A 15,137-nucleotide genomic window follows, 5' to 3' on the forward strand; every position below is an offset into this window, starting at 1 on the left:
TGGAACCTAAAAAGAGTATCTAAATAGAGTATTTAAATGGAGTATCTAAACAGCTGGAGGGGATCGGCAAGGAAGGAGGTTGCTCAAGGGTAGAAACAAGGACAGGAACTGGCTCTGTGTCACTCAAGTCAATTCCACCAAAAGTTCCTCTGGGATGGTCATGGGGACCTGCTCACACATCTGTTTAGACTGCAGAAGCCTCGGGCTCCGGGGCAGAAAATGGCTCTACCACAGGGTCCATGGCAGGCATAGGCTCTGGCTCAGTGTCTGTGGTGGGCTCTGGTTCTGGGTCTGTGGTAGGTAATGGCTCTGACTCTGGGTAGATGATGTCAAGATGGTGGGAGTGGGCTATAGCTGTGCTGTGATGTTGTCCTCCACCTCACCGACCATATACAGATATATGGCCGAACACACTAAAATGTAAATCATTAAAGTAGATATCAATCAAAAACTTTTTGACGTCTCAGGCATTTCTTTGCAAGGGCAAAATCAAATGCATACTTTACCTGTAATAACTGGCATAGTAGATCATGACCGTCATTGGTGATCCTGTAGAACAAAATTGCACAAAACATATTCTAGCTGTAGCTTTCCAGTCTCAATGTTAACAAATTTTAGTAGATTTAATTAGGGTTGGAGCTAAATTCTGCAGAACAGTGTCCCTCCAGAGACAGGTCTGGACACCCCTGTACTAAATACTGAAAAATAACTGCATTCTGGTTTCACGTGTCCTTTTTATGTTGCTTACCCCTTTAGCACAGTGTTTTGAATAGGGGGTTGTATCAATTTTATACAACAGTTCTTTTTCGTTCTCGAATCTGATTGGCTGATAGGAGTGCGATATTAGAGTCCAACAGAGCTCCTCGACCTCTTCACCGTTAGTATCACTCCGCTTGCCGAAGTTGCCGTATTTCTCACAGCGAGTGTCATGGCGGACGCCCAAATCCACGATAGTTTTAAAAATAATGCTGTTTTGTGTCACGAAATGCAGTTTTAAGAGTTTTTTAGGCGAGAATGTGCTTGCTTGGACGTCAAATATGCGGTTTGTTAATAAAGATAACGTCTATTTGAAAATTTGCTTTGACGTTTTCGGAGACGTGAGCTCCAGCGGCCGTTCAGCGCTCATTACACACGCCGAGAGCACCTCACCGCGGCCAGATCTTCTGGAATTTACCGCTGGCTCTGATGTCTCTATAGTGGTTAAACATGAGATATAATTTGTTTTGGGTAAATCTAACGGGCAGTCTTTGTTCTCATTAAATTATTTGTTCCAGAGCAAACAGTTTAAGCAAAATCTTATGTTTATGTAAATTCAATGCTGTATAGCCTACAGTATATCGTGCTGCCTTTGTACGGTTGACTGGATTGCCTAGCAACTTTTATGATGGCTGTTGTTGTTGTTTATTAAATATGATTGTTCAATAAATAATATTTTATATAAATAATATATATTTATTTATACACTATTTATATAATAGTGTTTATTACCGAGACATGGTGCGTGTGTTCGTGATGGTGATTTTATTTACATTGTTCCGCCATTAGATGGCGACAAGAGACTGTTTTTATGAGTCAGCACTGCAGTAAAGACTTTTACATTGAAAAATATGCTTTTGTAAACGGAAGTTATTTTTACTTTCAACAACGACGCAGCTAACAAATGCACTGAGCAGCGCTGTCATCAGAAATCACTCTTAACAGATGAAAGGATATTGACGATACGACAAAGATAACGCTTTCCTCAGTGGACATTCAAACTTATGTTTTATTGTGTGTAGGAGACTGAGATGCTGTATCAGATGCAGGTATCACACTCGCTCAGTCCATCTCTCTCTCATAATACTTTACTCTACATAATACAGCAAGCTTTTACTACAGTAATACAATAAGCTTGAATGAGAAGCAACTCAGCGTTCCTTCGTTACTAGCTCTAAAGTGACGTTTTGGAATTAGTAACGGAGACTGGGGCTCAGCTGTTAAACTGTCAAATTTAGATTTAACTGCGATCCGACGAGTTTGAAAATCGTGCAGTGTGAACTCGGCATTACCGAGACATGGTGCATGTGTTCGTGATGGTGATTTTAGTTACATTGTTCCGCCATTAGATGGCGACAAGAGACTGTTTTTATGAGTCAGCACTGCAGTAAAGACTTTTACATTGAAAAATACGCTTTTGTAAACGGAAGTTATTTTTACTTTCAACAACGACGCAGCTAACAAATGCACTGAGCAGCGCTGTCATCAGAAATCACTCTTAACAGATGAAAGGATATTGACGATACGACAAAGATAACGCTTTCCTCAGTGGACATTCAAACTTATGTTTTATTGTGTGTAGGAGACTGAGATGCTGTATCAGATGCAGGTATCACACTCGCTCAGTCCATCTCTCTCTCATAATACTTTACTCTACATAATACAGCAAGCTTTTACTACAGTAATACAATAAGCTTTCAATGAAGCAACTCATCATTCCTTCGTTACTAGCTCTAAAGTGACGTTTTGGAATTAGTAACGGAGACTGGGGCTCAGCTGTTAAACTGTCAACTTTAGATTTAAATCTGTGGCGGAAGGAAGTAGTTCGGCACAAAAGAGGGCTTTTAAAGACACTCCATTGTTGTTTCTAATTTATTTACACACTTGTGCCGTCAAACTGTTGTATAAACGCAATATCACACTCGTAGAAGTGAGATATGTCTGTATATCGGCATGCTGTGATTACCTACGGCCGAATCACAGCCGTGCCGATATACAGCCATGTCTCGCTTCTACGAGTGTGATATTGCTCATATATTTGTTAAAGATATCTAAAGTAGGTCCACTTTTTGAAAAGTCCAAATTGTCTTATAATATGCAAACATGGAAAAACTGTTTGTAACATGAAAAGCCAACAATAAACAAAAAAGGCTAAATAAAAAAAAATAAAAAAAATCATTGTGGATGTATGTAGTAATAGACTGTAAAAAACATAAATAAAACACGAACAAATCAAAAAACATAATCAAACAGTTTTGCTGTGAATCAGTAACAGTTAGAAAGCAAACTCTTTGCATCAAAACCACTGGTACTATTGGGACAAATGAGCTAAAAACTAAAAGCTTATTAAGTGCATAACGCCAGAGCTCTTACCCAGTATACGAAATATAAGATGAAGTTCATCCTTCACTGTCGAGCCAGGGAAAAGGGGACGTCCTGTGATCATTTCGTAGAATATACAACCTACACCCCTATATCAATAAAAACAAAGCAGAGAGAAAGAAAGAATGAAGTGTCTTTTTAAGAAATGTATAAAAGGCACAAACCAGGCCGAAAAAGGAGTGGGCAGGGTCTCTGATTTTCAGAAGAGCAGACATGTTCTCCAGATTAACCAATGCCAGCAAAACTCTTTGTAGCAAGGAATGAGCTGAAGAGCTTAAATATTCATCAGAGTTACATTCAGTCTGGCACACCTGAACACAGTTCTTTCCTAGTAGGCTTAATTTACATGCAACACTCATGCACAGAATTTTGGGTTTTCTCGGGGGTCTCCAACCCTGCTCCTGGAGCACTACCAACCAGCAGAGTTCAGCTGCACCTTCAATCAAACACTCCTGAACCAGCTAATCAAAGGTGTTCAGGGTTACTTGACATTTACAGGCAGGTGTGATGAGGCAGGGTTGAAACTGAAGTTTGACTCTGGAGGAAGGTAACTATCCAGGAGAAGGGCAAATGCTCATATAGTAAATCCGGCCTAGCCAACAGAATGGGCTGAGAACATTTGTCTAAAGCAGGGATGCCCAATCCTGTTCCTGGAGGTTGGAGTTGAACTTTGTAGGAAGGTAGATCTCCAGGAACAGGATTGGGAACCTCTAGACTACAGTACCTTTGTTAGTTTGTTATGTGTGTGGTCTGTTGGTGTCCCACTTTGCCACAAGTACTTGGCAGTTACTGTGCACATGGCATGATGGTACAGTACCTACTTCACTATTCAAATAGTAGAATACTTATAATAGAAAAAAATTAGCAAATCTGTGGCAAACTCAGAGCAAAAACCAAGCCATGAGGTCAAAGGAACTGCCTGCAGAGCTCAGAGACAGGATTGTGTTGAGGAACAGATCTAGGGGAGACTGCTGCTCAATCACTAAGCACTCTTGCCAAAAAAAAAAAAAAAAAGTTGTGACCTTCAAGTCTCTGCTCTACACTCTAAAAAAAAAATCGTTGAATAACAGTGCTTATCGCTGGGTGACAAGCTCTTGTAATATGCGGAGAACATTCTGAAAATGACATCTAATCAATATAATTTATAATCTTTTTAAACCTAACTATTTTGTACCGTATCCATGAAATTCTCTAGCTGTAAAGGCTATCTCTCTCCCGGGTTTTCTGCAACCATGATGCGCACGCATCCTGAATGTTTACAAACCTATAATTGGTCTATACTGTCTGAAGGAAACCAGGCACTGCTCATCACCTGCACAATACCATCCCAACAGTAAAGCTGAATTTAAAGTCCAAGTTTAGATTAACAGCTGAGTATGTTGAACCAAACTATTTAAATAGGAGTAACTGCCTGATGATTAAAAGTGAACACTATTAAGTCATTCTCAGATTAATTCTAACAATGGAACCACGTGAGAGGAACTGTCGGGAGACTTATTTCTTTGTACAAAGTAGGACAACGTAAGAATACCAAATCATTGTTTTGAGTGTGAAAATCATGGCAAAAGTAATACAAAAATGGCCTTGTTACGAGGTTCCTGAAATAACCAAGACTACATTGTTTTGTGGTGAGTCTCAGAGCTGGAAAAGCTATGAAAGGTGTGGGAATTTCGTCTTACAGTAAGATGTAACCTGTAGTAGTGAAATGCATGGTTGCTGTCCACACAAGACGTACTTATGTGGCCAAAGAACAAAACTGCAGTTACTGTAGCCTTTTCCAAGGCTCATAATAATACTCTAGTCTCATTAGACCAAGTAAATCATTTTGGATATAACAGCATGTACAATGCTATGGAGTTGCTAGAGGAGAAGTACAGCGAGAAGTGCTTGGCTGCCACAGTGAAGTTCAGTGTGAATGCTGAAGGTGTGAGGGAATTGTGCTTTATCAAGGATGTCATAAATTCACACATTTAATACAAAATGTTGAAATAGAAGGTGCTACCTTCTCCTCATTCCCTGCATTGTTGGGCTACATTCTCCCAAAGTGTAAAAGCTTTTGTGGACAAATATTTCACCTGACCTTAACACTCTTGAGCACCTGTCTTGACTTGAGCAACACTCCCCATTAAAGATCAGGCTGTTTAAGGAGTTAATAAGGATAGATGTGTTAATTTGTTGTGAACTTGTGCACGCAGTGCAAAGAAGGGTCAGAATAGTATACCTAAAGTTATGGAGGAAAACGTTTGTTGAATTTAATTAAGAGTGTACTCATTTTTGCAACCCTTCGTTTAAGCAAGATTGCCTAATTCACTTACTTTACAGCTATCGATTACATGCTTTTCTTTGTTTTTATTAAAGGGGCCATAAAATGGAGAATCAAAAAGTCCTATATATTTACACATGAGAGACTACTCTACAATAACAACATACTGCAAGTTTCAGAACTCAAATCTAACTACCCAGTTTAAGATATGAATGATTCTTTTCTACCCTTCTGAAATGCCTGGATTTGAAATCAGGAGAATCTCCTCAACATGGCCCTTAACACATTATCATTGTGGTTGCATTGTTTCAATTTCTTGAAACAAACAAACCTGAAACCAACACAGTGACGTAGTTTGTTCAATTCTAAGATCAATCAGGGAGAGCAGCGTCTGCCACCGAACTGTGGACAGAGTGAAAGCTGACTTAACACGTGTCTGCGTGACAGACTAGTGACTGAAAGCTGTCTTAATGCATCTGTCCGTCAGAACTGAAAGCTGACTAACATGTGTTTGTGCAACATAACTGAAGGCTGAATTAACGTTTGTCTGTGAGACAGACTAGCGCGTTTCTGTGCAACGGAAAACAAAAGCTGACAACGTGTTCTGTGCGACAGCTAGAACCCAAGGCTGATTTAACGCATTTTCTGTTCAACGAAACTGAAAGTTGATTTAATGCGTGACGGAATTCGAGCTGTTTTAGTGCGTTTCTGTATGACAGAACTGAAGCTGATTAAGCACATGTCTTTGCGACAGACTAAGGGAAGTGTGAGTATGGATGAACTTATATATCTTATTTAATTGTAGTGGGAAATCACAAATTACAATCAGCTGAGCATACGGTAGTTTATCCAAACTTGAGAATAAGGTATGAAGTTTCCTACAAACGTTCATCATTTGACTAGTGTTTATGAGATGGCCTGAACGTGTAAGTGTGTATGTGCATCTCACCAGATGTCAAGAGAGGTGGAGTAATCTGTTGACCCCAGCAGCACATCAGGAGGTCTGTACCAGAGAGTGACCACTTCATTCGAGAATGTCTTTGTGGGCACTGACTTTGCACGCGCAAGACCTACAGTAGACACAAACAAACCATTAAACTCCACACTGTACGATTAATGTATGTTTGTGAATATGTTCTCTGTTAATTAAGAGATAAGTATTTGGGTATGTGAGCGATTGGGCCTACCAAAGTCAGCAAGTTTGAGCTCTCCCCTGTCACTGATGAGAAGGTTCTGAGGTTTTAGGTCTCTGTGCAAAACTTTCTGCCGATGGCAATAAGCTAGACCTCGCAATAGCTGAAACAGGAAAATCTATAAGGTGGCAACAAAGAGTACAAAAAATCATTCCAAAATCAGGTGCTTACCGCTGTTGTAAACCTTACTTCCAAAATATTTTAATAATGTGCATTTAACAATAAACTTGACTACACAGAGGCTAATGTGTGTATATGGCTTTGCTTTTGTTGATCCTTTATCTACATGGCAGCCGCTTGTTCTCTCCTTGATATATTTTTTCCCTGTTTTCTCGTTTCTTTTGCAGCAGCTAGAGTTCTTACTAGAACCAGGAAGTATGACCATATTAGCCCGGTTCTGTCAACACTGCACTGGCTCCCTATTAAATATCGTATAGATTTTAAAATCTTGCTTATTACTTATAAAGCCCTGAATGGTTTAGCACCTCAGTATTTGAACGAGCTCTTGTTACATTATAGTCCTCCACGTCCGCTGCATTCTCAAAACCCTGGCCATTTGATAATACCTAGAATATCAAAATCAACTGCAGGCGGCAGATCCTTTTCCTATTTAGCGCCCAAACTCTGAAATAACCAACTAACATTGTTCGGGAGACAGACACACTCTGTCAGTTTAAATCTAAATTAAAGACCCATCTCTTCAACCTGGCATACACATAACACACTATAATTCAAATCCATTAAAGGATTGTTAGGCTGCATTAATTAGATCAGCCGGAACACTTCCCATAACACCCAATGTACTTGCTACATCGTTAGAAGAATGGCATCTACGCTAATATTAGTCTGTTTCTCTCTTATTCCGAGGTAACCATTGCCACCAGATCCAGTCTGTATCCAGATCAGATGGTCACTGCAGTCACCCGGATCCAGTACATATTCAGACCAGATGGTGGATCAGCACCTAGAAAGGACCTCTACAGCCCTGAAAGACAGCGGAGACCAGGACAACTAGATGAGCCCCAGATACAGATCCCCTGTAAAGACCTTGTCTCAGACGACCACCGGGACAAGACCACAGGAACCAGATGATTCCTCTGCACAATGTGACTTTGCTAGCCTGAAATTGAACTGCTGGTTTTGTCTGGCCAGAGGAGAACTGGCCCCCCGACTGAGCCTGGTTTCTCCCAAGGTTTTTTCTCCATTCTGTCACCGATGGAGTTTTGGTTCCTTGCCGCTGTCGCCTCTGGCTTGCTTAGTTGGGGACACTTCATTTCCAGCGATATCGTTGACTTGATTGCAAATGATTGCAAAGATACTATTTAAACTGAACTGAGCTGGATGATGACATCACTGAATTCAATGATGAACTGCCTTTAACTGAAAAAAGTGTTTACTATTGTCATTTTGCATTATTGACACACTATTTTCCTAATTAATGCTGTTCAGTTGCTTTGACACAATCTGTATTGTTAAAAGCGCTATATAAATATAAAGGTGACTATATCTTTATCCCGGTTTTCTTGTTTCTTTGCTAGTTTCGCTCTGTATCCTCCTGCTTGTAATACCTAGAGTATTAAAAGGTACACCATATTTTGCACTATATTGTTTGTGCACTATATTCCTCAACTATATTCCGTCTTCTGAAGCCATATAATGGATTTGCCTGATAAAGAAACTGAAATTTTAATTATGCAGAGAAAACCTTCCCCTCTGCCTTAGTCTGTTCAGAAGAAGCTGTGTTGTGCAAGGTTTGACGTGAATGATGACAAACCTCGTTGGTATTGGACAGTGATGAATGCAGTCATGAATCATTTAACTTTGAAAGCTACTGCGAAAAGGCACTGTTTTGCTTCCATTTTGTTGCCTGTTTTAATTTGATATGTTTAATTCATTATTTTAAATTTATTTTATTATCTATTTATTTTATTAAATCGATGCCTTTGTTTCTGTAGCTAAATTCTGCTACAAAATAGTTTTTTCTCCTCAATGACTTTCCCTCATGCATGACTTTTTTAGTATTATTTGTTAAGGATAATAAACACACTCATTTTAAACTAAACTTAAAAGCTTAACATGTTTTAAACAGTTATAGCTGGCAGATATACAGTATGTCTTCGCCCCTAACCTTTACATTGTAAACGCTCATTATGCTCCCACAGTCATCCAAATACTGTTTGAGGTCCCTCTCCTGGAAAAGACAGAGCACAAATGAATTGGAATTAGGTGGACAAAATTAGATGAATAAAATATATGTGCGTCACCCACCAAGTACTCGAAGACTAGTGTAAGGCACTTCTCTGTGTGAATGATGTCGTGGAGGGTGACAATGTTGGCATGTTTCAAGTTCTTCAGAAGAGACACTGACAGAGAGAGAAATATCATCACATCAAATCAGCATCAATTAAAACGTCACAAGAAGTGATCATTCTCTACACTTACAGCCTGGCACTGTTGCTGTAGTCTACTAGGAAAATTGTGTTAAATAATCCCAAGAGCAATATACATGCATTAAGAATACTAGAGTCTTGAGTACACTTGTATATCTACCAAGTCACTAAATGCTATCTAGTCAAATTTTGGTTTTAATAATTGCCAAACACAAATAAACATTTTTTTTCCATAAACAAATCAGTCTCAGCTAGAAGCTGCATTGAACGGTACACTCTAAACACCAGCTTTATCTATGAGACTGAAGGCAAAACTCTCAGATTCTGCAGGTAAAATATCCCAAATAAAGATTAGACGGTAAATTATTTGAAATGAGCATTATGGGTGGATGAACTAAGTGACCTACAAGCCAAATACCTATGGCAAGTACTTCAGAAAGCACAAGATGAAAACTGTATGCAGGATTCTTTGATGCAATGATACGGCATTCATTAGAAACTGATCCAAATTTCTAAAGACGTCTGTAAACACATTTTTAGTTATTTTCAATCTATTTAATGCATCCTAAAAGCACTGTACCTTCTCGTATGGCGGTGCAAGGTGCGCCTTCTTCATACTCCAGCCTGATTTCTTTCAGAGCCACTAGATTATCCGTTAGTTTACTACGACCCTTAAACACTGTTGCATATGTGCCCTGCACACCGACAAACACATACAATATGCTGTTCAATGGCATTAATGATGTGTAATGGCCTTTGCATTTATATAAAAAGACAAGCTGTCAAATTATCAGAAAAGAACTAAGACTGTCTTAACCAGTGCTGGGGTAACACATTACAAGTAATGCCAGTTACGTAACCAGATTACTTTTTCAAGTAACTAAAACATTACTTTTTAATGTACAAGAAAATATCTGAGTTACTGTTTCCTCATTTATTGACCGGCAGCTCTCCTGTCGCCATGATGAGAGAAATCAGGAGCTGTGTGAATGTCAACATGCTTTTTACAGTTTTTATTCATTTTGAGGAATACTGAATCTGTTTTTGTGCAAATGAGATGAGTAAATGCAAACAGAATATAACGCAAACCTGCGATAATTAAATGTTAACACAAAACTATTTATGCATTTAATCCCATTTTATTAACCAATGTCTTTCCTGCTGACCTTCAATGATCCAATTCAACCATACTAATAAGCAAAAATGACTTTAGATAAACATTTGTTTACATTTTTTTTGTGTGTGTGATTGAGAAGAATGCGTTGAAATTTCTTCCCTTGCATCCTATTCTTCATGCAATCTAGAACGGCAGCACAGCTGAAAGGTTTGTTTGAGCTTTTCACTTTTGGTTTGAAAGGCCTTTTACATTTGCCAAAAATAAAACTTCTTTATATTAAAAATAAACAAGCAATCCCAGGCTAGATGCGAAAAAGTAATACGAAAGTAACAATGCATTACTTTCCACAAAAATTACACAATTAGTTACTTTTTTTTAGGGAGTAATGCAATATTGTAATGCGTTACTTTTAAAAGTAACTTTCCCCAACACTGGTCTTAACACATTCTCCTAACAATATGATCAAAAGAAACAAGGCAACATAAGAATAACCCACTCCATTTACAACATTTTAAACACTACTATTCAAAGGTCAAACACTCACGCATTTTATTCATTTCATTTGAAACTGTATCACAAACTGTGGTAACATTGTCTAGTGTGCAGAGGATTTGAGATGGTCAGTATCTCACCTCTCCCACTTTGTCCAGTTTGACATACGTCTCTAATTTGCCAAATCCGATTTCTGACTGAAAGGAAAACAAATCTCAGTAATTAGCTGGAAAGAGATGTATCATCAATAGGACTTTGTTAGCAATGCGGTTTCACTGAAAGACGAGGCATATGATTTTTTGTCTATGACATAATGTAAACATTAAAAGAAAGTGTAATGAACCTTAAGAGATCTGACTTTCATAGTTCTTCGTGTTTATGTATCGATTTATTATATTTATGTACAAGAAAGAAAGGAAGGAAGGTGCATAGAATAAATTCTATGAAACAATTAATATAACACTATTTTTTATACTACACTATTTTTCAGCATTAAGGACTGTTCACACCAGCATGAAATTCCGGTGCGATTTGAAAAAATGAAAAAAAAGAGGGCAGAATGAAAATGCAATTTCACTCAGAAGTACAGCAGTACACAAGGACAACAGTATAATATGCTATTTGTTTATCAAGATGATAATATGATTTTTTTTATTGATTTTCTTATTTTTGTTTCAGTATTTGTGTATGACTGCTATTTGTTATAATTTTTTATACTACACTATTTTTCAGCATTAAGGCCTGTTCACACCAGCATGAAATTCCGGTGCGATTTTCGCATGCGATCAATGAAAAAAAAGAGGGCAGAATGAAAATGCAATTTCACTCAGAAGTACAGCAGTACACAAGGACAACAGTATAATATGCTATTTGTTTATCAAGATGATAATATGATTTTTTTATTGATTTTCTTATTTTTGTTTCAGTATTTGTGTATGACTGCTATTTGTTATAATTGCCTTAATTGTTGTCATTGTTCAAAATGTTGAAATAAAAACACAAGGGCAGCACTGCAACTTTCTAATCTTATGAAAAAACAGCATTTACATGTTTTCAGACAGCCAGTAATGTTCTGCGTGACTGTCAGTACGTTTTTCCAGGAGCAAGAATCCCTGCAGCATTCGTCTGATGCATCACGAAAGTATTTCACAAAGTTCAGTGTTCCAATATTCTACAACGAGGCAACACCAGCAAAACTAAATGTAATCTGTACTAAAACAAAACAGAGAACACAGATGAATGAGAGGCGGAAAAAAACACTCTTCCAAGTACCAGGATGACGGCTCCATATATAGACAGGTAGACATTAGCCACTTGACCACACTTAATGGTCGTGGGGCTTTTGCAACACTGAAGAACAAGACCACACAACGAATATGAAGGAGTAAGTACAAGCAAGGGGAGAACAATAACAATAAGATTTATTTAAGGAAGAATTAGGGAAGACAGAATAAATATTGCTTCCCTTATGTGGCAACGCTACAGTGCCCTCACTGGGTTTAGATTTCCTCTTTGTGAGAAAATGTGAGGATTTTTACAATGTTCTTTTATTTTAACTGGTATGGAACACCCCTATTAAGTCAATTCCCAATGCATGTCCTGGCTCTGTGACTTGGGTGCTCTGGGAAAGCTGCTGGGTTTGGAGTTGTCTGGCTTGTATTTTTGGCAGACGCCACAGTTTGTTAGTAGACTACAGGTGAGTGATGGTATTGTCATTGATTTGGGCTTCTGAAATTTTGGCTAATGTGCACTTATGCACACTTAGGATGGTTGATGGAGAAACAGGGTGAAGCTTCTATTTTTAGAGGCATGAAGATTTGTAATAACGTGAAGCCTTCAAATTCCATCCTTTCCAGGTAATGGCTCCACATAGTCCACACCACTGCTAAACACTTTTCAGAGGTGGAATAATTCCACTCTGTTGCCCATAATGCCTTTTAACTTTTATGTCACTAGCGTTCATGTGGACATGGAACGGTTGGAAAAACTTGGACTGGGTGAGGACCAGTGGATCTTGAAGATCCTGCTTGAGAGCATTCATACATAAGATATTCATGTATATTTATTTATAAAAACAAAGCAAATCTTTCCACTCAGTTCTGTTAGAACCTTTTCCAAAAGCCTCTGGAATATGACAACAGCATTGCAGAGTCCATACGGCATAGACTTGAATTGGTATAGCTGTTTAATTGTGATAAATACTGTAACTTCCTTACTCAACTCATCAATGTCCACCTGCCAGTACCCTGATTGCAGATCCAGCGTACTGAACCAGAAGGCCCCTTCTGTTCATTCAAGCATGTCAAGTATCAGTGGCATTGGGTACACATCAGTGATGGTCTTGCCATTGACTATTTGGTAGTCCATGCAGAACCTGTACGAACCATCAGGTTTGGGGACCACGGCCACAAGGGAGGACCATGGGAGAGAGAGAAGGCTCAGTGATGTTGATATTGTCTTTTAACACCTGTTCTACCTGTTCTTCAATGATTTTCTTTTTGATATTTTGATATTAAGTTTGGAATTTGATTGGCATGTCATTCCTTAGGATGATCTAGTGTCCTAGCCAAACAATTATAGGTGATGTTAGGCAAGGTTGACGTTAATCACTGTAACTCCTCCTAGTTGTCTGAATCGCATATTGGACCAACTTCTGAAGTCAGGGAAGCTAGATTTGGAAATAATTCTACTGTAAAACAGCTCATGACAACAGGGTCATTATTCAGCACCAGTCAGTCCAGTGTTGATTCATTTTAGTTCAGTAACTGTGTTAAATGGAAAGGGTGGTAGATGTATCCTCTCTCTTTGTTTTCAGGCCATAGAGGCTGGTTCTGACATCCAGGATAGCACCCATGGTACCAAGGAAATCCAAGCCTTTGGACAGGAGTAATGTATGTGTCCACCTAACAGTCTGTACCCCTGCCATGTGTAGATAATGGACTTGTGTCTGGCTTGGTAAACCTTTCCATCAGCCATAATAAATCTTTGTGGAAAAAGAGCAGTGACTGATGGAGGGTCCTCACCTAGCTGTCTCTATAGGTGCTATCAGTGTGCAACATTGCTTTTATTGCCTTTTCTTCCATCATAATGGGCACCAGGAGTAGTGTTGTGAAATCATGATGTTGGTCTATGGAGACTCTGGTCAGGTTTTTGGAACAACTACGGTCAAACGGCTTCTTGTTTGTCTTCTCTATACTTTTTTGATTCCCCACCTCTTGTGAGTAGCCTTTCGCTCTTATGCAATTCTTCTCCACCAAGGATTCAATTTTGACCAATTCTTCCACTGTGTTCACTGAACCTCTTTGGGTGTCAGCAACCCTGGTGTTGATGTTATTGAGAATGCAGCTCACCAGTTCCTCCTCTGAGATATCAGGTTTCCACTTCAATCAGAGGGCCCAGTAGTCCATAGCAAATGCTCTCAGCTGCCAGCATCCTCAACTTATCCTCTACCTTCGTCAGGTTGTCATCTGAAAAGCAGCCATGAGAGCTTTTGAAAGATCTCAGATAGAAAGTGGCCTACGCATAATACCAAGTTGTAGCTCTGACTGTTTTTAAATAGTAATTTTGGCAGCCCCTGAAATGGCATTTACCTAAGCAGTTTAAGTAAATACGCTATAGCACTCATTCAAGGATGTGCTTTTCATTGCTTAAACAGAGCAAGAACCTGAAGAGTGTTCGACTACAAGTCTGTCTGATTTTCTTCATCTGACTATCCCATTTCTCATCGCTAGGAAGCAAACAATCTATGACTGCCCTCTCAAGTTTCTCCAGGAATTCTTCATCCTTGCTAAGCCAGTGATCCATGTCAAGCCACCATCCACAACTTCTCTAAGACTGGTTTCCTAGTTAAAAGTACTGTGTATAGACTGTCCTTTTCTATTTTTGTTCAAGTTCAAGTTCAAATACTTTATTGTCATTCTAGCCTTTCAACAAGTGTCCAGCAGAACGAAATTGCGTTTCTCCGAGCCCAATGCTCAATGTGCATAATAGTGCAAACATAATAAAAAAAAAAAAAAAACATAACATACATCAGCTTGCTAACTGGAGCTGCTTTAGTGATCACGCATCAGTTGTCTCTCAAAGGTAAGGCAGCAGCAGACGTTGCTTAAGTTGCAATAGATCCCAATCCACTAACGTTACACTGAAGTTGCAAAACACCTCAATATTATCTATGATTTCCGCAATGTGGAAAACGCGGACGGAATCCAGTCATGGAATTTACTGTATGACGCGGAATGTCACAGAATTTGTCAAAGTTTGGATGAATTAATCAAAAGTAGGTCAGTACACTTAAATAGAGTCGCAATATGGACTAGTATCTGTAAATATTAAGCCGCAAAAATACTATTTAAATATGGATCCAGCATGTTCTGCGTGTCTCTGTGTATGTAAATGGCACAGACGCGCGGTGTTGTTTTCTACACATACAAAGTGTGCAACGCTCGCGGTGATTTCAGCTTCTGTCGTATCACTACATGAGGACATAAATACATCAACACCATCTACAGAACTGCTCTGACTCCCTCTGAGAGTCACTTCATGAG

The 15,137-nt window shown here is 38.9% G+C and overlaps 1 protein-coding gene across 1 annotated transcript in view; it reads right to left on the reverse strand.

Annotated features, from left to right (window-relative positions):
• Positions 1-502: 502 nt before the first annotated feature.
• LOC107752127 (cyclin-dependent kinase 16-like) overlaps positions 503-15,137 on the reverse strand; it is a 53,007-nt gene continuing 38,372 nt past the window's right edge. Inside the window, exons 5-12 of the mRNA XM_016567994.1 lie at positions 10,734-10,790; positions 9,565-9,679; positions 8,863-8,957; positions 8,723-8,785; positions 6,589-6,712; positions 6,351-6,471; positions 3,130-3,227; positions 503-549 (exon numbers count right to left, since the gene is read on the reverse strand). Of these exons, the coding sequence (XP_016423480.1) occupies positions 503-549; positions 3,130-3,227; positions 6,351-6,471; positions 6,589-6,712; positions 8,723-8,785; positions 8,863-8,957; positions 9,565-9,679; positions 10,734-10,790 (720 nt within the window). The remainder of the gene's footprint in view (positions 550-3,129; positions 3,228-6,350; positions 6,472-6,588; positions 6,713-8,722; positions 8,786-8,862; positions 8,958-9,564; positions 9,680-10,733; positions 10,791-15,137) is intronic.

The sequence above is a fragment of the Sinocyclocheilus rhinocerous genome, unplaced genomic scaffold (genome assembly GCF_001515625.1).
Source record: "Sinocyclocheilus rhinocerous isolate Xijiao unplaced genomic scaffold, SAMN03320098_v1.1 scaffold2787, whole genome shotgun sequence".
In the NCBI taxonomy this organism is placed as follows: Eukaryota; Metazoa; Chordata; class Actinopteri; order Cypriniformes; family Cyprinidae; genus Sinocyclocheilus; species Sinocyclocheilus rhinocerous.